This window comes from Chrysoperla carnea, chromosome 3, assembly GCF_905475395.1.
Source record: "Chrysoperla carnea chromosome 3, inChrCarn1.1, whole genome shotgun sequence".
Taxonomy (NCBI): domain Eukaryota; kingdom Metazoa; phylum Arthropoda; class Insecta; order Neuroptera; family Chrysopidae; genus Chrysoperla; species Chrysoperla carnea.
Genome location: NC_058339.1, coordinates 54724583 through 54752049, shown reverse-complemented (window position 1 = coordinate 54752049; position 27467 = coordinate 54724583). Strand labels below are relative to the sequence as shown.

At 29.1% G+C, this 27467-nt stretch overlaps 2 protein-coding genes across 2 annotated transcripts in view; one reads left to right on the top strand and one right to left on the bottom strand.

Moving 5' to 3' along the window:
- Positions 1-10690, bottom strand: part of LOC123296118 (J domain-containing protein DDB_G0295729-like) — a 195630-nt gene extending 184940 nt beyond the window's left edge. Inside the window, exon 1 of the mRNA XM_044877579.1 lies at positions 8912-10690. Coding sequence (XP_044733514.1) covers positions 8912-10690 — 1779 coding nt within the window. The remainder of the gene's footprint in view (positions 1-8911) is intronic.
- Positions 10691-17100: 6410 nt separating this feature from the next.
- LOC123295305 (transmembrane protein 62-like) lies at positions 17101-23588 on the top strand. Its single transcript, XM_044876599.1, has 11 exons — positions 17101-17286; positions 17349-17598; positions 18597-18858; positions 19015-19212; positions 19363-19518; positions 19593-19740; positions 19801-19923; positions 20348-20429; positions 20511-20808; positions 22599-22820; positions 23415-23588. Exons 1-11 carry the CDS (start codon positions 17101-17103, stop codon positions 23491-23493), a joined length of 2004 nt encoding a protein of 667 aa, XP_044732534.1. The 3' UTR covers positions 23494-23588.
- Positions 23589-27467: the final 3879 nt, after the last annotated feature.

Sequence of the window (27467 nt, the reverse complement as noted above, 5' to 3'; positions counted from 1 at the left end):
TTTTCGAACGGAGGGTGGTCTAACGTTTTTTGTTAATATTCCCAGGTGGTCCTACGATTCTCCAACGATTGAGCACAAAAACACCCCAGAATTTGTAGTAATTCATTAGAATCCAGCCTTTTTTGTTTTTCGTTAAAAAAAAAATTGTTTTTTCTAAATATTTTTCGAACGAAGGGTGGTCAAACGATTTCTGTGAATATTTTGGGGTGGTCCTACGATTCGCTAACAATTGACATCAAAAACACCCCAGAATTCCTGCTGCTTATATAAAAATTCATTTTTCATTTTTTTTCGTTAAAAAAAAATTCGTTTTTTTGTAAATATTTTTCGAACTGAGGGTGGTCAAACGAAAATTGTGGGTGGTCAAAAGTGGTCCTACGATTTTGAATGGATTTGGATGAAAAAATCTATAAATTTTTCACTCCTTTAGTAGAAAATCGATTTTTTTGTTTTTGTCGTTATTACAATCTTTGGATGGTGGAGGGAACGTTTTTTCGTTAAAAAAAAATTTGTTTTTTCTAAATATTTTTCGAACGGAGGGTGGTCTAACGTTTTTTGTTAATATTCCCAGGTGGTCCTACGATTCTCCAACGATTGAGCACAAAAACACCCCAGAATTTGTAGTAATTCATTAGAATCCAGCCTTTTTTGTTTTTCGTTAAAAAAAAAATTGTTTTTTCTAAATATTTTTCGAACGAAGGGTGGTCAAACGATTTTTGTGAATATTTTGGGGTGGTCCTACGATTCGCTAACAATTGACATCAAAAACACCCCAGAATTCCTGCTGCTTATATAAAAATTCATTTTTCATTTTTTTTCGTTAAAAAAAAATTCGTTTTTTGTAAATATTTTTCGAACTGAGGGTGGTCAAACGAAAATTGTGGGTGGTCAAAAGTGGTCCTACGATTTTGAATGGATTTTGATGAAAAAATCTATAAATTTTTCACTCCTTTAGTAGAAAATCGATTTTTTTGTTTTTGTCGTTATTACAATCTTTGGATGGTGGAGGGAACGTTTTTTCGTTAAAAAAAAATTTGTTTTTTCTAAATATTTTTCGAACGGAGGGTGGTCTAACGTTTTTTGTTAATATTCCCAGGTGGTCCTACGATTCTCCAACGATTGAGCACAAAAACACCCCAGAATTTGTAGTAATTCATTAGAATCCAGCCTTTTTTGTTTTTCGTTAAAAAAAAAATTGTTTTTTCTAAATATTTTTCGAACGAAGGGTGGTCAAACGAAAATTGTGAGTGGTCAAAAGTGGTCCTACGATTTAGAATCGATTGAGCTCACAATTAAATTAAATTTCGTTCATGGGGGTGCTACCATGTTATTTTCCCTATGCTGGTTATGGTGGAGGCTACGAGAAATAAAATTTTGAATCGTGAATATTTTCCGAACGGAGGGTGGTCAAACGAAAATTGAGGGTGGTCAAAAGTGGTCCTACGATGGTCAAACGATTAAGCTCACAAAGAACGTAAAATTCGGTCATGGGGGTGCCATCTTCACAAACCTCAATTGTTCTCATCCATTTAATTTTCCGTGTAAATTAGGAGATTGGCAGTTGTTGATTGGCAAGAGAATTTATTTTCACGTTCAAATGGATTTTCTCTTTCCTTTCTACCATGGTATTTCCGACACATGATTTTTTTCCTACACATGGTTTCATTTCCTACATATTTCAGATTCAATTCGCACACTTTGGATACATTTTGGGTTCGCCCTTCGTAGCTTACTACTGTTTACTTTACCTAAGTCGCTCACTTTATTTTTTTACTACAAAAATTGTTTTTTATACCCTGTATATATGAAATATATATCAAGGTATATTAAATTTTGTCCCAATTTTGTAACGCTTAGAAGTATTGATGATGCGAACAAAATTTTGGTATAGGTGCTCATGAAATACTAATTAGTCCATTTCCGTTTGTCCGTTCGCCCACTTGTCTGTCTGGTAACACGATAACTCAAAAACGAAAAGATATATCGAGCTGAAATTTTTATATTGTGCTCAGAGCGTTAAAAGTGGCTGTAAGTTCGTAAGTGATTAACATAGTTCAATTGGATCTTATATCCGTACGACCCATCTTGTAAACCGTTAGTGAAAGAACAAAATATTTCTTTAAAAAAAATAAACAACTTTTGTTTAAAACATTTTTTTGTAAACATCATTATTTAACCATGAGGGCACTAATTAGGTCAGAACAAAAATATGAGTATATCATGTATTTTTCAGTGCTGGACATTATATGTGTGATGATGGATGACTTTTCTAATTTATTAAAATAATGCAAACAAGCACGGATATTCAACATTGTCTATACAGGGTATTTCAAGAATTAACTCAGTCAATTGTTTATTTTCATTTGTTTTAACTTAACATTTGCTTGAAACTCGAAAAATACCTCTTATCGAAGAAAATACTTGAAACAAAAGATGTTGGACCCGTAGCCGCACTTCGTTAGTAGGCATTTAACTCGTCCTAAATTTTCAAGTTTAACGAAAAGCTCACTCTACTTCATAACTGCTAAAAGGTAATACACACCTTAAATTAGAAGTTTTTTTTTTTATAAAAAAAAATAAGTTTATGTGGAAACTAGATGTGCAAAAATTAAATGTTTAATAATAAAAAGCTTTTTGAATAGATACTTATTGCGGAATTTGGGAGCTTTTCGAAAAGAATTTTCCAAATCAAATTGTTAGTGTTGTTTAAAAAAAATTGAATAAGAAAACTCGAAAAAGAGTAGATTTTTACTTTCAATTTCTATCTAAACTTTCGATTTAAAAAAAATGTTGTCTTTACCTTTTTAGAACGAACAATTTTCTTTTAAAGTGTTCTTCTAACCCTGATCAGTTACTAATCATAATGATATTTTAGTTCAAACTAAAAGCTTCGGCTTATGCCTTCAAGCTTATTTTGTGTCTGCGTAAGAATGTAAGAAGCGCGTCTTTGAACTCAACATTTTTTGTTTAAAGAATTTTTGTCGATTAAGCTTATTTTTGGAATATTCATACTACTCTGTAATTCTTATAACAAACAGTTTCATAAACCAAACCAAAATATAACCACCATGCACTTAACGACGTTCCCAAAAAATCAAGTTTTCTTCGCATCATCTTTAAATCATGTATGTGCATTCTCATTAAAACTATATAAACAGGTAAATTTTGTTAATTCCTTCCTACGGTGTTTTTAGAATTGAGCTGTTAAAGTTTGAGTTTTTAACATATAAATATCCTACATTGAAGTTTTTTTAAAAGTATGCTTTATTATGTAACAAGGCTAATTTTCTTAAGATTAATTTGAAAAACTAATATTCATTAGTTAAAAGCATGACAAATACTTTCCTATAAAGAAAATTATAGCAAGTGACACTTATTTTTTCATAAAATACATTTAAAGTGATGAAATGAATAGCCAGTGCCGGATTTACCTCTGACGAAGCCCCAAGCAACCTCAGGTTTTTGGAGCCCTCATTGTAAAATAACCCCCCCCCCGATATTTCAAAATAATGAATAACTATTTAATTTTGCATAATCAATATATTTTACAGTTAACTTTGCCAACTATACGCGGGAAATACAGATTTAAACTAATTTCAAATCGTTTGGGGACAATGAATGATCGATATAGTTGACATGGATTTTTTCTTTTTTTCATGTGTTATTTATTTATTTTTTTTCAAATTTTCGAATGTGTTTTCAAAATTTTACCATTTTTTGGGGCCCCTATCCAAGCGGGGCCCCAAGCAATTGCTTCCTTTGCTTCCAGGTAAATCCACCACTGTGAATAACATTTGTATGTTATTCACAGTGGTTGTGTATGTTATTTCACCTTAACACCGAATTTTTCAACAAAAATAATATTTTTACCTTTAAACATATATAAACTTTGGTTTGAATTTTTAAACAGAAGTATTAATTCTACCTTTAAACATTTTCGAACTGGTTTAGTTTATGTATACTCTGCGTCACAAAATCTGCACTAGGCCAATGTAAAAACAGTTCCATACTATTTCTCTAAAATATATTTGGTAATATACGTATGTGATGTCATAACTATTTGGTGATATACATGTAATATACCTATCAACAAAACCTTAAAACTTTTACTGATTTAAAAAATATGTATAATCACCTTGTGCAGATTTTGTGACGTAGAGTTTACATCATACATATGTATATTTTACAAAAGAGACTGACTATATGTATGTATATCGAAATTATTCAAAACTTGAATATTATGTTTAAGCTGCAAAACCCACAAGTACTTTTCGGTATTATTATATATTATGTTTACATATAAACTAATTACCATTATTCTCGTTCAACTACTTACTACTTATGTATTACATAATGAATGCGGGAGCTATTGAACTGAGCAAAGTTTACTTCACTAAATCACAGTGTACATAAAATACAAACGTGTATATACAGACAATATAAACATATATGTATTGCAGAAACTATTCTATGTCAGTATTATAAAAGGTTTTCTATTAAGAATGTCCGAACAATAAAAGAGAGCACACACAAATACAAGTGATTTTATATGCCGGACGAATTTCTAAAAAAAAAAACCATTTATTAAGATATTGTAGCGGGCTTAACGTATTGAAATTTGTGTAATGAAAAAATGAACTGTCTATACTCAAATACTTTAGTTTTTTTACTACATGACTGTAGTTAACTTGAAGAGTCTGTTTTGTAATCTCCCCGGTATCGCACACTGTGCCCTGTTTAAATAGTTACAATCAATTGTTACCGTACAGTCTAGCAAATTTTAGAACTGTCATGTATGTTCTATTGCATATATTTACTTGTATATGTTTTCTATCTCTGTTTCCGTAATATAAAACGATATTGTTTATTTCTTTTTAGAATTGTCTAGAATTCTGGATAATTCTATATTATACCAAAATTACATTTGTTTTGTGTGAACCGTTGAATAAATATATCGTCGGGTTGTTTATAACTACGGATTATTTATATTGTCGGATTAATTGTTAACAGCACAATACATTTCACATTCCTTTACATTTGCTGATATTTGTCAGGTTTCTGAGCACCTTGGGGTACGAGAGGGAGATCCGTAACGCAACAAACAAAAAACCAAATTTTTCATTTAAGTATGCTCTGAGAAGTGATGGCAGAAATACGAAATTTTTATTAAATGTATTAATTGTGTTTAGTATTCAATCATGGGTCTTGAACAATATATTCCAACAATAATTCCAAATAAAATATAATTTACAATTGATAAAAAATATTTTAATTCTTGTTAATTCTTGTGGAAGACGTCACAGGAGCACTATTTCATATTTTTACATATAATATATTTATACAATGTGTCGCATTTTAGTTGAAGATGCCATCATATTTTCGTTATTTATGTAAGAATATTTCAATTTGAAATTTTGCACAGTCATACAGGGCAATGGGACACATTTTTTTAAGATACTTAAACGCAATCTGAACTTTAAACTCAGCCTACAACAAATTGACAAATAGTATATTTTTTATATTTTTATTAGATTAGTATATTTTTTTATACCCATATACCGATTTGTAAGACAAAATTCCCATTTTTAATTTTTTCATTATTTTAGTTTTCACTTATAATTATTACAAGTTTATTGAAATATTTGAATAGATAACACTATTAAATTATCAATTTGTCCAATTTTTTATTCCATAGCACACTGGTAACAAAATTAAAAATTCCATACCACACTAGTTACAAGATTAACAAAAACAAAAATGCGAATTTTGTCATGAAAACCGCTATATAGGGTATAAAAAAAATTCTAAGCAAAAGTTTATAATAGTTTTTTTCGATATTTGTAACCATCTCTGACGCTAGACCAAATGTTAAAAATCGGCCCTGTTTGTCAATTTGTAGTAAGGCGGAGTTCAAAGTTCTGATTTATGTTAAATATCTTAAAAAATATGATCTATCACCTTGTATGACTGTGCAAAATTTCAAATTGATATTTTTATAAACAACGAAAATATGAGGGTGTCTTCATCTTAAATGCGATACACTGTATGTAATAAAATATACTCTTCAACGCTTTTACGACATACTCTTTTACCGTATAATCTCCATAACCTTTGATTTAATATCCAACACATTTCATTAAATAAAAAGTTCGATTTTTTGTTCGTAGCTTTTCGGACCTCTCTCTTGCATCTAAGAGAGTTCAGGAGCCTAACAAATATCAGGATATGTTCAGGGAGACCAAATCTACCTAAAATCTAGGTTCTTAAAAAATTCGACGAGTATATAAAATCACATGTAGATACAACTTGTGTAAGGGATATCATTCAATTTTTTTTATTTGAGTATTTTACGGCAATTTATGTGTTATATGATACCAGCTAAATGGCAATCGCAATGTTGAACAATGCATGTAAATTATTGACATTGTTTTACTAAATGGATGTTGAGTTCGAGTTAATTACCGTATATTACATTATTTTCATTGACTCACATCTTCAATACGAGTCAACAATTCATCGTTTGGTAAAAAATTTTATCTACGCCCGTGAGATACGAACTACTTATTCCACTCATTTTGCGTGTGATAAATAGTTTAGTTAACAAATTAACCATATTACTGTCAAAATATAAACTAATAACAAGTTACTACAGTAACTTTTTTAATGTTTTAGTTTTCTCAACTTATGATAAATTTTAAATTATATAATCTTATATATTTAAACGAGCAATTCTTGTATATAATAAATATATATATATATATATATATCAACGATCTTGGAAATGGCTCCAACGATTTTCATGAAAATGAGTATGTAGGGGTTTTTTGGGGCGATAAGTCGATCTAGCAAGGTTTCATTTATCAGAAATGTCGTTTTATCCGTCTTTCCATGAAAAATTCATCAGACATCTATTGGTGTATAACGTAATTAATGAAATACAATGCAAGGTATTTCATTAATTACGTTATACACCAATAGATGTCTGATGAATTATAACATAACAAAAAGGAGGCGTTTGAGTAGTCTAAAGTGAAAAATATGACTCTTGCTGACATCTATTGGCGAATAACCGAGCAAAGCTCGGTCATCCAGATATTTACTCTTTATTTTCACATTACAGAGTTGTGGATAAAGTTTTATACAATACTCATATAAGTTGGATTAGATCATTATTAACGTACACATGCGAAATTTTCACAAAAAGTGCGTAGCACAAGTTGGGCAATCGCAAAAGTATGTTAATAATGCGTTATTACACGAATTAATTATATTTATTATTTATTTAGGTACTTCTTAGTAAATAATCAGACAGCACACGAACTTCGCTGAAATGTGATTGAATGCCCTTAATAGTAAACGCACTTTTTTTTGCTTAAAACTGATCAAAAATAGAAAAAAAAATTTCATTTTGAATTAATTCAAAATTTTGTACTTTGCGCAGTACCCCACCTCTTGCCTATCTGTCGATTTTTCTCATTAACGAACTTGACCTTTCCAAATTTTATTCAAATCGGTCGCAATTTAAGTCCAACTTGAATAAAATTTGGAAAGGTCAAGGTCGTTAATGAAAAAAATCGACAGATAAACAAGGGGTGGGGAATGCGCAAAGTACAAAATTTTGAATTATTTCAAAATAAAAAATATTTTTGTATTTTTTGATCAGTTTTAAGCAAAAAATTACTCTTGTGATTTTTTTTGTCTAGACGCTTAATTTTCGAAATAGAAATACTTGAAAAACTAAAAATGGAAAAATGTATTATTTTTTAATATCTGAGGAAATTCGATTACCTAAATGGAAAACGCCACAAAGAAAACTCATGCACAGTACGAATAGCAAAATTATTATCCCAATAGCCGATAACATAACGATTACAATGGAATAATTTAGCCGTTCTAAAAAGACTTTTCAATCCAATTCTATACCATCAAATACAATCTTTTTAGTTCATCCTGTATAAATTCATTTGTTTAGTTATACTTTGTAGACAAACTATATTTCAGTATTTCCCTATTCCACAAAACATTTATGTTCTTGTATTGTTCACTGTTTATGCAAACATCGTTTGACATACGTACGTAAATATACGGGTATGACAATGTTGAAAATTCGTTAATGTTTGTAATGTCTAGATAATACATTGTTTCTCTATAAACGGTAATTATTTAGATACTTTCTAAGATATTTTAGCCGTTTTTTCTGTCTTCCAGAAGATTTTTGAAAACTTCAAAATGCTTTAGAATTTATTTACTGAAAAAAAGGCTTCTAGTAGGGGTAAAAATCGAAATCAATCTGATCATATGGTTATTGCTTCATGTGGTACTAGAAACAACCGAGTTAGGTCGCACAAAAAATTTTTGTTAGCCCCTTGCAGCAGCCCATAACCGAGCATCACGAAAATGTTGGATTTCTCAACCAAGTGTAGAGGAAACAAAAATCTGGCCAATTATCACAAACTATAAACTTATCAACCCCATCAGACGGTTAGAATTTTTACATAACGTTGCTCGTGCTCATTATGTCAGCTCCATATAACTAATGAGGTAAGTATACTAGAAATAGTTTATTACTAAAATAATTTTCTAACTTAAAAAAAACTAAATAATATTCAAAATAAAAAATACAATTTTATTGTTACAAATATTAATTCTAAAACAATTACCGAATTTGTGACTAATAAATTTAATTTTAAAACCCAAAAAAATCATTTGAGTAGACAAACATTAAACAAAAACAAAGAGCACCTCACATTTTTCAGTGAACACAAAACACTCAAACCAGAAAAACTTATCTAATCAAATTAAATAATCTTTCATTAACATTTTTAGTATTACTGCGTCTTTTAATATTAAACACATTATACTTTGATAAATAAAATAGTGATAAAAATGTAAGAAATGTAAAGCCTGAGACCATCTTTCCAATAATTTTGCTATCACTATTATTATTTTCTTTAGTGTTTTTCGATTTTTGGAACCATTTTCTCCAAGTATCATTATTTATGTTTGTATTATTATCATCAACATTTGGTGATGTTACAGTTTTCTCTTCAATTTTAAATGAATTTAACGTAGGGTTAGCATTTATTTCAAACGTTTTCATTTCAGGAATAGAAGTATTGATTTCATTACGTGGTGATGATGGTTGATTTACATTCAAATCTTGTAGATTTACCTTAAATGGTACAAATTTTCGTTGTTCAAAACGTTTTTGTTGTGCAATTTGATTCATTTCATCAGCTAACATTTGTACCTGCTTTAATGATAATTTTTTCATAGTACTTTTTCCAGTAAAACTACCATTTAAACAATCAACAACCATTTGACCTAAATGATCCGGTTTTGGCGAAACAATTTCCTTCATATTTATTTTACTTACTTTCTTTGGATTCATCATATTCTTAAAATGACGTAAGATTTCATTAGTATGATTTTTTTGTTCCTGCCGTTTATACTGGCCATGTAAATGGTTTGAGGTAAGTTTTTGAAATGGTTCAATTTTTGTTTCATTCTCAGTAATTTTTGGATCTTCAGTTTTCAAATCGTCTTCTTCGTCAACAAGTGGTAATTTTTTAGTATTAACTACTTCTGTAAAAAACATTTCAGCAGTTCCAATTGAGGATTCTGTTTTCACTGGTGGTGATGGTTCCATAGTTCGATTGTACTTGTCATCAAAAAATTTCATTACATTTTGTCGATGCGGTAAAGGTTTAATAACATCTTCTGGTTTATGTCTTAGAACTGATTGATTATATAAGATTTGCTTACTTGTTTCCGATGTGGTTGAAGATGATTCATGTGGATGTTTTTCTATTTGTTCTAATTCTTTCTTTTGATTAGCAAAATTTGTTTTTAATTCTTCTGCCTTTTTTACAGGCACATTTACTGATAAATCCTCCAATGGTGATATATTTTCTAATAATTTTTTATTTAATAAATTTTCTCTTTTTAACAAATGTTCAAATTTCAGAGGTGATATATCCTCAATTAATTTTTCGTCATTTTCGGTAGTATCTTCTTGATGTTGTGTTTTAGATTCAATATTATATATTTCTTTGCCAAAATTACTCGATTCTAAATCTTGACTAGTTTCTAAATTATTTTGCATGTTAAAAGAAACATTCGTTGATTTGAGGATGCTATCAGCGTTGGTAGTAGATCCATCTCTTGGAGTATCACTACGTTCGCACATCACTTTAGAATTGTCGTACTTTTCGAGGACATTGTTGACATCTTCCTGGCATAGTTGTTCAATGGCCCCCTGTTCAATTGTTGTGTCTTCCCTTCCTTTCTTCTGTTTACTTTGTGTTGAAACGACTGTCGTTTGATCTTCATTTTCAGTAATATCTTCATCGTAAACATCCGTCGAAATTAATGAACTCTTATCATTATTTCGAATTTGTTCGACAACAACATCGAATTTATTCTCACCACGATTTAATTGTGGCTTACAATTATAATTCACTAAATTCGATACAATGGTCGTTTCGATTTCAGCCTCTTGTATTAACGATTGAATACTTAATGGTAATTTATTACGTAACGTTGGTTTATCATTTATTAAATTTTTATTTTTCGCTTTCGTTACTTTAATACCATCACCATAAAATCGTTTGAAATATTTTGCATGTGAGTATAACAATTTTTTTGCACTTAAAGTGCTGACTTCTAAACAATGACGTGAACAATGCATAACTTTTATTCCGAAATTTTTTATTTACAAAATTTTTGTTTTGATTAGATAATCAGCTTTTTGTGTACTCTTTATTTTTTGTAATTTTAATTCGTTACATACTCCTTGGATGGAGTCAAAAATTCAAAAGTATTCAATTTTACAAAATTTATAAAACATTTTCTTTTCGTAACAAAAAAACAATATTATTTATTGATCTAAGCATACTTTTTTTTTATTTAAGCAAAAAATTTTCATTCAAAAAAAATTTTAGACCAAATTATATGAAATTTGCAAAGGTCCGGTTGGTTAAAATATCGAATATAAAAATTAATTTTCCATTGTTGGAAACAGTCACGATTATATCGGCTCTGCCATTTTTCTGAATTAATTCTATGACAGAACATCAAACATCGATATGCATAAAGATTGCTGGTGGCAAATGAATTTGAATCAGGGTCCGAAGTTATAGCGAAACAGGGCAATTTTCCTTCGTTTTATAAGTTTCTGCCAATCGAATCAATCATTTAGATAAATATTAGTGCCTCTTAGTTTGGACTTTTTTGCATCACTGGTTTTTTCTTGCATAGGTCTTTAAAACAAACTTTGGTTGGTTTATTTTCTGAAGTACTCCTGACTTTTCAATTTTTGTGTGATAACTTTTAAGATTATAGACTATCTACTACAAATTGAGCAAGATCTGATTGTTCTTCGTTTCCGTGCATAATTTTTTTTTTTATTTATACATATATGCCCAACAAGGCATATCGAATAATAGGCACTAGTAGATAGAGCATTCTATGCTCCAAATTAAGAGGAACTAACATTTATCTAAATGATTGATTCGATTGGTTTCGCTACAAAATCGGACCCATATTTAAATTCATTTGCCAGCAGTAATCTTTATGCATATCGATGTTTGATGTTCTATCATATAATTATTTGGGAAAAAATAGCATAGCCAATAAAGATTAATTTTTTGATATTTTAGTCACGCGGACGTTTCATATAATTTGGCCCTAAATTTTGTATCCATTTTTTTTCTAGCATAAAAAAAAACACAGCATTATAGCTATCAGAAGCTGTCTGCAGTTTTAGTTAGAGCGTTTTATGCTCCAGCTATACCTCATAATATCCCCAGCAAGAGATCTCTACAGATCTAGCTAGAGCAGATCTAGCTAGAGCAAACTAGCAAGAATCGGCTAGTCTCCCTAAGTACTTATATGCGACTCGATACACGTATGTACTATAAAAATTCAGTTCCAGTGTTCGAGTGTTTTGAGAAACATTGCCCTAGAAAAAGAAATTAAAAAAAAAAAAAACAATTTTTATCCAGTTTTTTATCTTTACACATCATATTTACATAAGTGCTAGGCTTACATTAATCATGAAAATCAATATAAAAAAATAACAAAAAAAACGTCACTAAATAATTTGACGAAAAAAATTCTTCCAAACAATAGTATGGAAAAATCGATTTGTGATTAACATTCTCACACAACGAAAAAAAATCGATTAAATGAAAAAAAGACAACAATCATGAGACACACACTAAGTATATTATTTTCTTATTGATTTATCAATCATCAATATTAAGTCGTACACAAGTTTCAAATTTTGTTTAGTTTTTTAAAATCCTTAACGATTTTTTTTGTTGGCCTTAACTTTTATTGTCGTTATTATTAGAGTTGTGTACTAATTCTTTGTTTTCAGACGTCATACATTTAATTTTCGTTTTTAAATCCTCCGATTCAGTTTGTGAACTAAAATTCATGTATCTTGTCAACATATCGGATGAAGTTGGACATAATACTTGGTTACAATAAATCCCATGGATACTATCAAATTCTGGATCATCAGCGTTTTGTGCATTTGATGTACCGGTCGTAATAACCACTTCGTTTACGTGTTTTCCATTATGATGATTCATTGTTGCATGTACATCATCGTGATTTAGTTCTTTTCGATCCTCGATTTCTTGCATACGTAATTCTTGGGCTATAGAACGATCAACTAAACCGGTTAAATTAATTGATGAATCGGGTCGATGTGATTGCAAGTATGGTAAATTTTTTTTTACTTTAACTTCAATCATGTTATAATCATCTTCTTTACATTGATTCATGTCATCTTGATCAAATGCTCCACCTGATTCTGTATCGTTACTAAAATCAGAATCGTAACCGGATGTTGATGAACAAAAACGTTTGGGTTGTTTTAATTGTAAAATTTGTTTTTTATTTGCATGTGATAATAAATATGACCAACTGTTTCGTGCTGGTGTATTCATATTACGTGTCATGTTATCGTATGCAGCTTTCGGTTTTAATTCTACTTTTGATTTTTTTGTGGTGCTAGATCGTACTGGTATGGAGCTCTTTTCCTTTATACTTACTTTGGATGGAGTTTGGGACAATAATTCTGATTTGATAGATGGTGAAGGTTTTTTTGAATTGATTGTTTGCTGTATAATTGTTTTCGGTAATGGTAAACGTGATTTATGGTGTACTTCCTCAGAGGACATTTTACTGATTTGAGATGAAACTTGTCTTTTTAAGTTTGATGAGTATAGTGGAACCGTTCCTGGTCGTTGTAAATGTGATGATAATGGATTAAATTTTTTACGGATATCTTCCGAACTTAATACTCCTTGTTGGATAATTTTAACATCGCTTTCATCAACATTTTTCTTCGGTTGTTCTTTTATAATATTTCGCGCACCCATATTTCGGTTCGCATCTTTTGTTATACGAAATGGTATTTTAAATGGCGGCGCTACACCTTCTCCGATATTATATCGATTTCGACTTGCAAGTGTTAATAATGTTGGAGCTTTTGGATCTTTTAACATTGCATTTGACATTGTTTTTATTTCGTCTATCGAATCCATTTCAATTGTTTTGACTTTCTGTAATGTTCTTTTTATCATTTCCATTCGATTTTTACGTTCAACCAAAACTGGATTATGTTCTAAATCAACTTTTGGTAGTTGAACCGAAGGTATTTGAGAAAAGGCATCGACTGTATGTGGTTTATTTATTGATATTTTACTTTTAGTCTCAATTGATTCCGGTATTTTGGGCTTTGCAATGCTAACTGGTTTTTGAAATATTTTAGGATCAGTTTTTATAACATGCTTAGCACACATTTTCTTGGCCAAGTTTTGTATTTCTTTGATTGAGAGTATTGGTAATGGACCTTTATTTGGTGGATCCAATAAGGTTTTGTTGTAAGTGACATTTTTCGGTACATCTGGTGGTTGATCTGTCTGACTCTGGACAAGCTTTTTTAAATCATCTAATTTTGTTACTTTATTTTTCGCATTCAACGATGACTTTGTGTTGTTGGAAACATCAATTAAATGTGAGTTATTTTTGGAAATATTACTTAAATCAGGTATTTGATTTTTTGCCTTAAATGGTTTTAAGGGTGCGACTTCCACTGTTTTTGGTATTTTTTCATTTTTTCTGGCATGAGTGTCATTTAGTAACTCGGAAAAGACTTGAGTTTCAATTTCAACTTCGTTAATTAAGTTCTGTAAATTTAATGGCAAACGATTAACATGATCGCTATTTAAATTTGCAACATCATCAGATCCTACGATTTCTACATCTTGAGTAGAATTAAATAAATTGTTCTCCAAAATATCATCATGGCTTAAATCTTCAACATTTAATGAAGTTGTATTCATTATATTTCGTATATTTGATTTATTTTCTTTGATTTCGTGAAAATCGTTCCCTTTCGAATGTTCATTATGTTTTGTAACTTTTTCATTGTTACCTTTAACTTTTTCTTTCTCTTTTACATTTGGCACTGGCAAATTTACATTTTGATAACAATATCTTCGAAATATTAAATTTCTACATGAACGTACAGCTGTCAATCCTAATGGTTTTGTAAACAAATATTGTCTACTTTGCAAACAAAAATGTTGACAAGATGACATTAATCTGACAGATGTTTTCGGAAAAGTCCATAATTTCTTCTCTTCTTGTATAGTTATTATTTCCATTTCTTTTGGTCTAAATGGAATTCGAAACATACGTGAAGTGCATAACTCGTCTAACAAAAAATGAACAATATTCCGAACAAAAATTTTTGCACTTGTAAAAAATTTGGCCATTTTTTCCAGAATTTTGGTGAAATTTCTCAAAAACAAATTAATTGAACTTCTTTAATATGACTTATGCTTGTTTTTCAATCCATATCCGAAAACAAACTGTACAGTAATAATATGTTCACAGCCTTCCTCATCTTATTTACATTGAAAATATGACTGATTTTAATTTTGTGAAAATTAATTAAAACTCATAAACAACATTCAGAAAAATAATAGTTGAAATAATTTATCAAGGCGTCCCTGATTACATTTAGAATATATTGCATGCATAAATTTATAATTTCAAAATTAGACAGAAAATAGTTTTTATTTAGGTATTATTTTGTAATTTCAAAAAGTCTCATATTTTATAATTGCACATTTTCAATTTACATTTTTTTTAAACTTCAAATAAACTTTGTTTCTTAAATCTGTAAACAGTTCAAACCGAACAGAGTAACATTTGAAAGTGTGCAAAACAAAACCTACTCTGAACCTAACTCTAAATATTATTGTTAGTCTTGGAAGATTTTTAACTCATACTATCGAGGTTTTTAACCCATTTTTCAATTTGACGCAACGGTAATGAATTAACAAGTTAGATCCTCGTTAATTATTTTTATAGTTTTAAGATTTTCTGAAAGTTTTTATAATTTAGCAAAGCTACAAAGAATAAAATTTATTATAATTTATCGTCTGTAGCTCACTTTCTCACTAATTTTAATATTTTATAGAAATTGTAAAAATTTAATATAAGTACTTGAATAAAAAATCCAAATTTCGAGAAAAATTCACATTTTATAATTTGGAACTTTGAACGTAAATTTTCACCGTAAATATTCTACTTTGCGAAAAATTGGTCTGATGATAAAATAAATAAAATTTTTTCCTTAAAATTTTGCTTATTATTATAAAAGTAAGCTCTAATCGTTGTGTATTAATAATGTATTAATTGGCTTCCAGAATACTCACAAACAGAGAAAATAAATAAGCAAAGGCTACAAATGACCAAATAATTAAAAAAATGAACAAAATTTTACATTATTTCAAGTTCTTGTAATGCCCGTAATGCGCGTAAAGTGAGTTTCAAAACAATCTAAAACTAAAAGGGACTTGAATTTTATGTTTTTTTTTTTGGTTCAATTTTACAGTAAAAGACGACGAGAGTACATATACGAGAGTACATATATAATACGGCATCCCTGATAAAAAAATCAACAAATTCCAATTCAAAATTTCCAATTCATTCCAACGAAATTCCAATTAAATCCAACAGAACCCAATATGCAATTTCCAATTCGATCCGTATCATGAATTGGAACCAATTGGAAATTTCTAATTTAAATTTTGTTATGATTATTATTATTGTCATGGTTATGATGATTATTATTATTATTACAAGCAAATTCTTTGGTATTTTCGTCCGAAACTTGGTATTTTAGTCCATAATGTAATTTGTTTATGCAACACAAACAACATATTACTGAAATAATACGATCCTAGATTTCTGCATTACCATCAGAAAGAGAATATTTCCTAGTCCTCTGTTTCACGTTTAGATGGTGTTAATTCTTATAATTTTATAAATCTATCGAATTTTAGTTTTTTTTTTTTTTTATGACAACACAAAAGAGGTTTTAACGATAATATGTATATACAGTTTTTAAAATATGACAACATTGTAATTTCTACCACAATAACTTACCAATAGGCTTTTCACCAATATGCTTTTGTTTCGGACAATTGTCAAAAAACTAGTCAACTTAAGAAAATCTAATGTATTTTTCCTTTATCAAACAGCGCTTTCTAACAAAGATAGAAGATATGTGATATATTTTTACTTGATTGACATCTGTCCGAAATAAAAAAGAATCATTTTTTAAATGCAATTCAACCCATTGCATTGGATTGAGTTAATGCGGGCAGAGTTAGTTCAGTTTGAGTTTTTTTGGGCTGGAATTATAGATCTGCCATCGACATGATATGTATATTTTATATTAAATAAATGCGCTTGAAAACTTTGTTACATGCTGTATTAAATATATTAACACATATAACGCCATCTCGGAGCACCAAAGAAAATTTAGAAACAGAAACCTGTAATCCATAAAAATGAACTTACCATAAAATTGATATTTTGATTATTACAGTTGATAATCTCTGAAAAATTTTGACATCTGTCAACGAAATGGAACGTATGATAAAAAAATTTTTGTTAAGTATTTTTTAATTAAGTACTAAATTATTAAAGTATGATGATACATAATAAATATTAAAATAAAACTAAATTTTAAGTACAATAATGGCATAAACACAAATTAATCACAAAATGCGTATTACAAATATTACAATAATTTTATTAATTTTTGTACTGATGTTTTCAATTTTCGTTGCAAATTTTGCAAATATTATTAATGTTGATATAAATTATACAAATGATAACAATAAAAATGCAAATATTAGATCCAACTTAAAAATGTCTCACACAGATGATCATTTAATGTGGTTTTTACAAGTAATTGTTACTTAAAAATACCATAATTTACTCCTTAATAACTGAAATAAAACCTTTTTTAGATATCAGATTTGCATGTAAGCATATTTCATGATATAACCAGGATAAGTGATTTAAAAGATTTTTGTGAACATACCGTTCCTGTATTTAATCCACCGATAGTTATCGCTTCGGGAGACTTAACTGATGCCAAAGAAAGTAACAATATTGGATCTCGTCAATATGAAAGTGAATGGATTGCTTATCGAAATGCTGTACATAATTGTTTTAATAATAAGTCTACTGTTTGGTTAGATATACGAGGAAATCATGGTATTTATTATTTTTTGAAGTATTAGGATTAACTATCTATCGATTTATTGTCAAAAACTTGATAACTAATATTTTAATTTACTTTAAATTATTTGCAATAATTATGAACTACTTAAATTTATTAATGCTACTTTAAAAATTATCATTATCAGTGTAGATAAACTGAGTTTCCGTTTTTGATATATTGAAGTCTGAAAATTTGTTGATTTTAAGCGGTATTTAATCACTTCTTATGGGGCGAATTGCAAAAACCAATTTTGTATAATAGGGAACTTATCTGACGAGGGAAGTTGTGAAAATATTGTAACATCTAAAAATACAGATTATATCTAGGAAATTACTAATTTAATCGACAAATGAACCCGATTTTTGTATTTTTTGAGACATATTTACAATATAAACTATAGGCCTTATATACCCTGGTGGAAAAAATATTTGAAGAAAAAATACTTTATTCTTATACTCTTATTATTAATTCAGACTTAATAAGAACGGATAAATCTGAACTAGACAGTCCCAAAACGTTGAGAAATTCAAAAATATTAGAATTCTTAAGACTTTTATAGTCTCTAAGGCTTATTCCTTCGCCAAATATTTTTTCCACCAGGATGTCTATTATATAAACTGAATTTTATCAAATTCTGAGGCAAATCTTTTGTTTGTTTTTTGCATTGTGAATTAAATGTACCATTGTTAATGGCCCTATAGCTGTTGTTAATGGCCGAATTTTACAATTATTTTAAAGAAAAAGAAAATCGAGAAAAATTCATTACGTCCAAATTCGATTAAAAATAAGTTCATACTGTAATTTTGACCTAAAAAAAAAAAAAATTGGAATCATTTGACAATTGGTTAATTAGTTTCGGATTTGTCACGCGATTCCGAGCGATTATCTTGAAAATTGTTAATCTAATCGTTGAATAAATTCGATTTTTGTATTTTTTAAACAAATTCTGATGCAAAAAATCTCTTCTACATTAACAAATTTTTTATTTCAGATAATTTCAATGTTTTTGGATTGGAATCGAAACAAAACTATTATGTAAATTATTCAATTCAAGGCCAAAAATATCCACGCTCTTATAAATATAATTTAAATTATGCAAAAGATAAATATTCGTTTATTGGTATTGATGCTTGTATCGAACCTGGACCCCGAAGGCCATTTAACTTTGTGGGTATTTTAAAAGAGCGTGAATTAAATAATGTTATTAATTTAATAGATCAAGCACAATATGAAGGTGTCAATTATACAATTTGGTTTGTTCATTTTATTTAAGAGATAGTATACAATGCCCCAAGCGACTTTTCTATTCTACCTAGAATCTCATTTGTAGCATTGTATACACTCTTTATTTTTTATAATTGAGATTAATTTCCCATTTTGGTAATGGTTAGATGTGTATTTGTATGTAGGTTTGGACACTATCCAACATCATGTATTATGGCACGTACAAAAGGTGGAATCCGGTCGCTTCTTGGTCGATATACAAAAGGATTTGTGTATTTATGCGGACATTATCATCAATTAGGTGGGATTGTACCAAATATGTATACGTTACAGCGTGATGGATTTCTTGAATTGGAATTGGGTGATTGGAAAGATAACAGGGTGTAAATATTTTATTTTTTTTAATTTTAAACTAACTTTTATGTACCTGCTTTGCTAAACAACTTCAAATATCATATCTCGATATCTTCTGTAGTTTTTACTCACCTGTAAACATGACTTTATGTTTTAAATATTAAGATTTTTCTTTTCAGATTTCGTTTGGTAGCAATGGATCATGGTTTATTATCTTTTATTGATGTTAAACATCGAGAGTGGCCAGTGATTTTAATAACAAATCCCAAGCATGCATTATATGCAATACCATTGCGTGAGGACTCGAATGTTATTCTCGAATCGACTCATGTCAGGTATAATATATAACAATTTCCTTCGATCTAAATACGCTTCATATAAAAACTCTTGGCAACTTGAACTGTTATAGAATACTTGTATTTTCATCTGCAAAAATTACTCAAGTTAAATTTAAAATCAATAGTGAAGATTGGACAGAGTGTACTAATTCAAAAGGGCCTTTATACGTCGCACCATGGAATCCGCATAATTATGAAATTGGTTTAAACAAAATATCGGTTCGTAAATCGCTATTGACTTCTCTACTTGGGTAATAAAGATTTAAATATTTTTTGCAGGTATTTGCCAAAGATGAATTTGGCCGTGAAAATTTAATCGTTCAACCTTTTTCATTGGATGGGACCAGACTGAGTTTTGGGATTTTATCACGATTTGTATTAATGGCAAATGTTAGCCAAATTGTAAGTAACTATTTTTAAGAGAATTAGAATTTTTCCATTTCTGCGGTTTACTTAATTATCCCGTATTAAATTTTGTAAAATATTCTAAAACTTAGTGAGAGGGGAAAAATTATCATATTAGTTATTCAGAGATTATACGGATTTTATTTCCCCATCCACGTAAATCTCAAGGTCTATGAATACATTGTTCAATAAGCGGAGTTCTTTTCTATAGATATATCCATGATTGCAAATATGATTTTGGAACACCCCGCATATGAAGACAAATAAAATTCACCCCTGTATATAAACTTACAAAGTTTCTAGTCCTCTGTAAATGTTCTTGTTCTATCCGATACTGTATCTATAGACCTTGCAAATGCGTACTTGCCCGTTTCTTAACTTAAAAACAAATGCTTTGACTACATTTTATATTTGATTCCAGTTTCAGGGTATGTTTGGAGTAATGCTTGTTATTTGTGTCGTTCCATTATGTGTTTTAAAATATTTTAATTATCAATTTCATGGTAATTATTAAATTTTTACAATTAATATATATATACTCATAATTTAGATTAATTAACAAACATTTATATTATAACTTTTAGCGGGTAAAATCATTATACCTAGATCTCGATTTGGCGTATCAATAATCAGAAAATTATGGATATTATCAACAGTTGATCGATTATTTTATCCGATAATGTTATATACATTGTATATTGGTGTTGGACCATGGTCCGTAGGATATATTATTGATGATAATTTAGGTGTAATATTCGCATGGGGAATTTTTATAAATGGTGCATTCTTACCAGGATCATTTACATACGCTTATGGTTTTCTACAATTATTTACATTTCATTTACCAATGATTTTTTTGCTGGCAAATATCTGTGATATTAAGTATGTAGCTTATTTTTTAACGTGGGAGAGAAAATGATTGAATATTGTATAATGTAGAGTTGCCACTAACCAAGAACTATCAGGAAAAGAATTTAAGAAGTCAGGAAAATCTAAGAAGTATGAAAAAACTTTGAAACTATCTAACAATAAAATGGATTTTTATATTTTTCTGGATCTTAGGCAATGATTTTATTTAAATTTTAAACGAACTTTTGTGATTTTTCCATTTTACCGAGTCCTGATTTTTACTATTTAATGATTGGATGCATAATTTCTGAGATATCGTCCAAAACTCTATACAAAGAAGGATTTCTCGATAAATTTCAGATAATTTCTTAGAAAATATTTGTCTAAGCTATATTTGAACTGGATTTTTCATTTTGTAATATTAGTATAGATTCATTTTTTATACGATTAAGCAATATTCAATTATATTATCACTATCTAATTAACATGCCAATAAAATGATAAGAGTGCTGGCAACGGTTTCGTGAGTTAATTTTAAGATGGCTGAATTTTGGATATTTTTTTTTGAAATTAGATATGGATGAAGAACGTCTTGCGAATACGTTAACTAATGGGGGATATACGTTTGTAAACCGATAGATTTACTGCCTGGCAAATTATAATTTTATTTCTTTTTAACTTCCCGCTAAGAAAATAGGGAAGTTATTGTTTTCACCCCGTTTTGCCAAAATCGAGTTTTCATCAGATCTCGACGTTTTAAGGTGTCAGGAAGCTTCCCTGACTACTTCCGCGAGGGTGTCTGTATAGCTGTATGTATGTATGAGTGTGTGTGGATGTATGTAAACCTCTCATAACTTTTGAACGGCTTGTCCGATTTGATCGCGGTTGGTGCCATTCGAAAGGGCTTGACCAAACTTAGATTTTGAGGCCTATTTGGACCGACATTTTCGCTAAACAATGAAAAGTTGAGTCAATACTTAGCGGGAAGTTACAGGGATGACCTGCAGGGTCAACCGTTTTCCAAATTTTTTTTATTGTAAAACTGAATTATTTTAAAATTACATCCATTCTAAAACAATTTGAAAAAGTTTATTTTTTTTAATCATTAGAATTTTGGTGTGGTGTTATCACCACACCGTTTTAGTTAGCAACGTCATGAATATCTAGCGTCTAATAGTGTATTTTACTGTATATGAGAAAAAATCTAAAAATTTATTATAGAGATAACTTAGACAAAAAGCAGTCGGATAATGTTAGTTTTGGTTCCTAAAATAACAAAATAAAATTTAAAATTCAGTTCAAAGTTCAGTTTTTTAAAAACGATGAAATAGTAATAGTATTTGCCATGTTATTTCGTCACATGGCTGTATAAACTAAAAAATTTAAATTATCGTACAAATTATCGGCGCATTTGCTTACACAGCCAACTGACGTCATGACGATAAAACAATATGGCGACTATTGCGTCCAGAGTTTCCGTCATTCACGCGCGAAATTTGAAAATGTATGATTTAAATAAATTTTTTGGACACTTTTCAATTGAATACAAGTTTTGTGTTTTTTAGTGATGTATTTGCACTATATAATCTAATTGAAACACTTTTCAAATATGAGTGCAATAATTAAGGACACGAATGATGACTTTTTTTTTAAAATTGTGTTAAAATTTTTTTTAAATCAGCCATTTTCGTTCTCAAATTCCAGACGTACTTCATTCGTATCAAATTTCAATATGAAAAGTACTATCCAAAATCCAGCAAGTCTGAAATCAACTTTCGTGACTTTGTCAACTCTCTTATACTAATACAATATTTTTTTTTTAGATTACACATTTATGCGGGCAAAATAAGTAATACAAAAATTCGTAAATTTGTTCAACATATACCATTTCTTATTGTTTTATCCCTACAAATGTTATTTGCATACTTTTTTTGGTTAGCCTATGGCACAATGGCATTTTTAATTGGCCCACTTCGTACATGGTCCATTGTTCTGGCAATATGGCTTTGGTTACAAGCTATAAGATTGCCTGAAAAGTGTATGAGGTAATTATTATTGTATGCAATAATTTTTTGTTTAATGTAGATCAGTCTGTCGATCTCTCTAGCATAGAAACTTGAGATAATACAAAAATCCGTACGTCATTAATCAAGTTCGTTTTCAGTCTTGTATTCTTTAATATGGACGATCGGATTATTAGAATTAAAAAAAGTCAAATCGAATAAGTGTCGATGAAAATTATTGAAACAACCTGTAATTGTTGCTTAAAGTATTGTGTCAAAGGATCGTTTTTTTGGTTTAGATATCAATTTATGAATCCTAAAATTTGCCACCTCAACGGACAATTTGTGCAGGATATAGTTCAAAAGAGAGAACTATAGTTCAAAAGAACTAATCACAAATTAGCAAAAATTATTGTGTGCAACTCATTTGAATTGTTTATTATCTACTTTTTATCTAAATTTCTTAAACGAAGAATTTTTGGAACAAATGACACACTTAAAAGTTGTTCTACTCGAAGAGAAACGCCTCACAGAAGCCTTAAAATTGATATTGTCTTGCAAGGTCTTTTAAAAATTAATTCATGTTTGTAGCTGATTGGTTTAAAACCTGGATTGGTTATATATTTTTTTTTTCAGAGATGCTCTCAAAGTTTGGTGTCCTGGAAGTACGGAAATATCATCTCAAGGAGATGTAAATAGTCATCGATCCAATTAAAATATTATGTTCCTGCCTTCCCACCTCTTACCCATCATCATATATCTGTTAAAGTAATCTACAACAAATATTAAACATAAAAATTTAAATGATCATCTACCATTCATAAAATTTCTGTTTTCAGATATGAACATCTAAATCTTAATATTTAATATTTGTGTTTATAGTCTCATAAAGTGATACCATATAGCTTTAGATTATAGTAAATTTTGAAACCATATTGTATTTTTCATAACCATATTATAAAATATTCTTCATCTTGGTTATATATAAATGACATGCGTAAGAAAATGATTGAATGTTACATCATTAATTCAATGAGAAGTTATTTATTGTCACAAATCATATTGTTGTTTCACAAATTATGTATTAGTTAAACAAAGAAAATAAATTATTTAAGAATATTGTTATAGAGTTTTCTCATTGTATTTATTGATTTGTGTATTTTATTTTTATTGTTCGTTTTTAATATTGTGGCTAAGTTGCATTCAATCAAATTCTTACGCAATATAATTGAAAAGGATAAAAAAATAATAATAATATTTTGCCATTTTAAAGATTTTATTTTATCTAGTCGTCTACAAGGGTGCTTAACTTGACGTATACTCGAAAAATAAGTTTTATCGAGAAAAATCTTTCAAACAAGAAATATGGGATTCATATGCGCATATCTTACGTAAATTTCGCCTTTCCCTAATTTTTCTGTCACACATACTTTTTCCAAAAATTGAATAAAGAGACATACAAAAAGATAGATTTTTGCAATCAATTTTTGTTTTAACTATTCGGTTTTCAAAAAATATTGTCCTTTTTATATTAACTTTCAATTTTAAAGTGCTCTTCTATCTCCAGTTATGAATGAGAGTGAGGTTTTAATTGAATCTGAAAAAGATTCAATTAAATTGAATTTAATGTGCGTCTTTTGACTCGTCATTTTTCTCGAATAAATATTTTTATTGTTTCAAGCATATGTCAAGTTAAAAAAAACACCCTATATATTCTTATAAAAAAGATATTGTATAGCGAGGCTGTGTCTCTGTGTATAAAAATAGTTTTTGTTGTAATTATAATAGAATTTCATTCCATTTAACGACTTTAAAAAAATGGCTCACATCCACATGACTCTACAAACAAACTTACACTCTTACCAAACATATTGTCAAACTTGATGAAGTGATAAAATTTTTTTATGCTATTTGGTATTGAAATCTCTATCCTAATTTTTTATATGTAAATATCCATTTCAGAGCATGTAAATTCAAAAAATCATTCTTATAATAAAAGATGCTTGTGGAAATGCAATCAGTTTCCGTGAATTCCACTTAACCAGGTTTGACTGTCGTACAATATCATTGATCACGGAGTCATTATGTGGATCATATTCTATAAAGAACTCTTCATAGTAAACAAACACTCGTTTTCTTTCGAAACAATTTGTATGTGCCTGTTTGTTTATTCCAGTTATTTGAAACAACTAATACGATACTCATTATTATAAAGGTCACAGTACTAGATTTTTTTTAATTACATACATTCTGAAACGTAAACTAGACAGGTTCAAATTGAAAATTCTTTGAAACACAGGAAACATTCATACGTAGAAAAGGATTTCCATTTTAAAGTACTCCGAGGCTACGAAAATTTGTGCTTATAGCCCAGTTTTTACCAGTAACTAGAAGTAGAAATCAAATTAAAGTCAAACTAATTTTCAATGAGGTTTCGACGTTGGTAGTTATTAAATAAATTTAATTACGTTGAATGTTTTCAATATATTTCTGTCATGCCGCCCTAAATGCCCCAACATGAGAGTTCCTCAAATAAGAGTTAAGACAATGATAAAATGCCCGAAGAGTAAAATACTTAGAAATTAAAAAGAAAAGAAAATATTTTGTATTAAAATCTTAGCTTCGAATTTGAACAATCGCAAGTCATATGATCAACATACTCAGCTAATCAAAACCGTGGACTCAACTAATTAAAAACCGCATAACATTAGCGTAACACTTCCTTGAGGAATTCTTCACAACTCTAGCCCAACTCACCCAACTCTTATTACACTGCCATCTGATATCATGGAAGTTGTACTAGAGGAATCTATCAATAAATTAGTTCAAACTCTATGTTTGCGAACAAAGACTTTTATTTTTTATAGACTAATGACATAACTTATTGCAAAATTCAATTAACAACGATTTAGGTATGAAATTATTAAAATAATGTTTATATTTTTGTTATTCCTTTTTAACAATTTTAAATAGAAACAAAAAGCTATATATTTTTGAAAGTACACGTTTTACATGTCCATTATTCGACTCCTAAATTTTGTTAATTGACGGCTACAAACGAAATTTACAAATATATATATTCCTTTATTTTTCTAGTCATAAATGGAAGAGATTATTTATAAGTTTGTAATTTACGCAACAATAGACCTCTTTTTAAATATTATTTCCTTAGTATGCCATAAAAATACACACTTGTCGTATTCTCAGTTAGGTATAGAATCCGCGAGAAACAGCACCAACTATAGGTGAGAAATAATAGGATCAACTTTCTAACTTAAAGTGTTGTTCTATCTCTTACCGTTTAAGATCTAAATTGGCTATTAAATAAATCTGAAGAACTATGTTGCCCCCAAACTACTAAATCTAAGAAAACTACTAAATCAACTTTTACGTATTTATATGAATAGTTTATGGTACTGCATAAAATAATATAAAGACGTTCTGCATAGTCAGTCATTTAATTTTCTAAGAAAAAGTTCAATTGCCTATTTTTCCAGTCTAATGTGAAATGTCCTCAGATCCTTTGGTGTCCTTGAATATTTACAGGAAATAATAAATACAATCTAAGCTTCACCAATTATTTAAAAATCGTTTAGTAATCATTGGTTTCTATTAGAGATTCTTTACAAATAATAGATATTCATAGTTAATTTAAATTCGAACGAGTATCGCGCGATAATCGATAAATGCGAAACGAAATACTTCCCTATGTTAATAGAGGAATATAATAGCTGTTAAAATACTGGAATATTTAAACATTTTAAGATAAGATTTTTTATAAAAAAAATACACATTACCTTTATTATATTCTTAAATCTATTACAATTTTATATAGTAGTTTTTCCATTTTTACTATAATTGTAATGATTTTTCGAGCTACTTTGTATTCGTTGCGAGAAGAACCGAATTTAGCGCATGTATTAGTTATTTATATATCTATGTAATAGTACTGTATTCACTATATTTTTAAACAATATTATTATTTATTTACAAGCATAGGCAATATTATTACATAAATGGTGGAAAGGTTGCGTGAAAACTATTAAGAATTCCGCGCGTTGTGTTAAATTCGATTCTGCACGCAAAGGAATAGCCTGGGAATTTAGTTAACAAACATTACTTTAAGCTGTTTATATACAAAAAGATTGATTTCGTAGAAATTAATTCTTAGCAGCATGCAATATAGTGAATAGAAAAATCAGAAAAAGAGAAGTAAACTGTTACACGTCAACTTAGGAATTCTGATGTTCCCACTCATATTTTGTCTATTCAAAAGGTAATTATGTTCTGAAAAATAGCTTCACTGGTCTTTGACTGTGCACACTTTATATTCGCTAGTCTGATGTACTGATCAAATAGTTTCATATCTATTTACCTGACAGAAACCTAAAATATTTTGACCGGGGGGTGGGGCCATATTCATAGTTCCCTCGATGCTTTAAAAAAGTAAAATTCTACTAAATTCAAAATTTCATTTCACATTCAAACTTTCATTTTCATTAATCTAACTTTTCAGGTAAATTAATGGTAAAATAGGTCTAATTTTTAAATTCTAACATTTTCACGTTTTTTGTCTTCTATATTTTGATTCGAATAACTTTCAGGACGAACAGTCGGTTCGCCCGTCAACATAATTGGAATACACGGCTATTGAAAGACGATGATCTTCCTCAAAAAATTATTAGGATT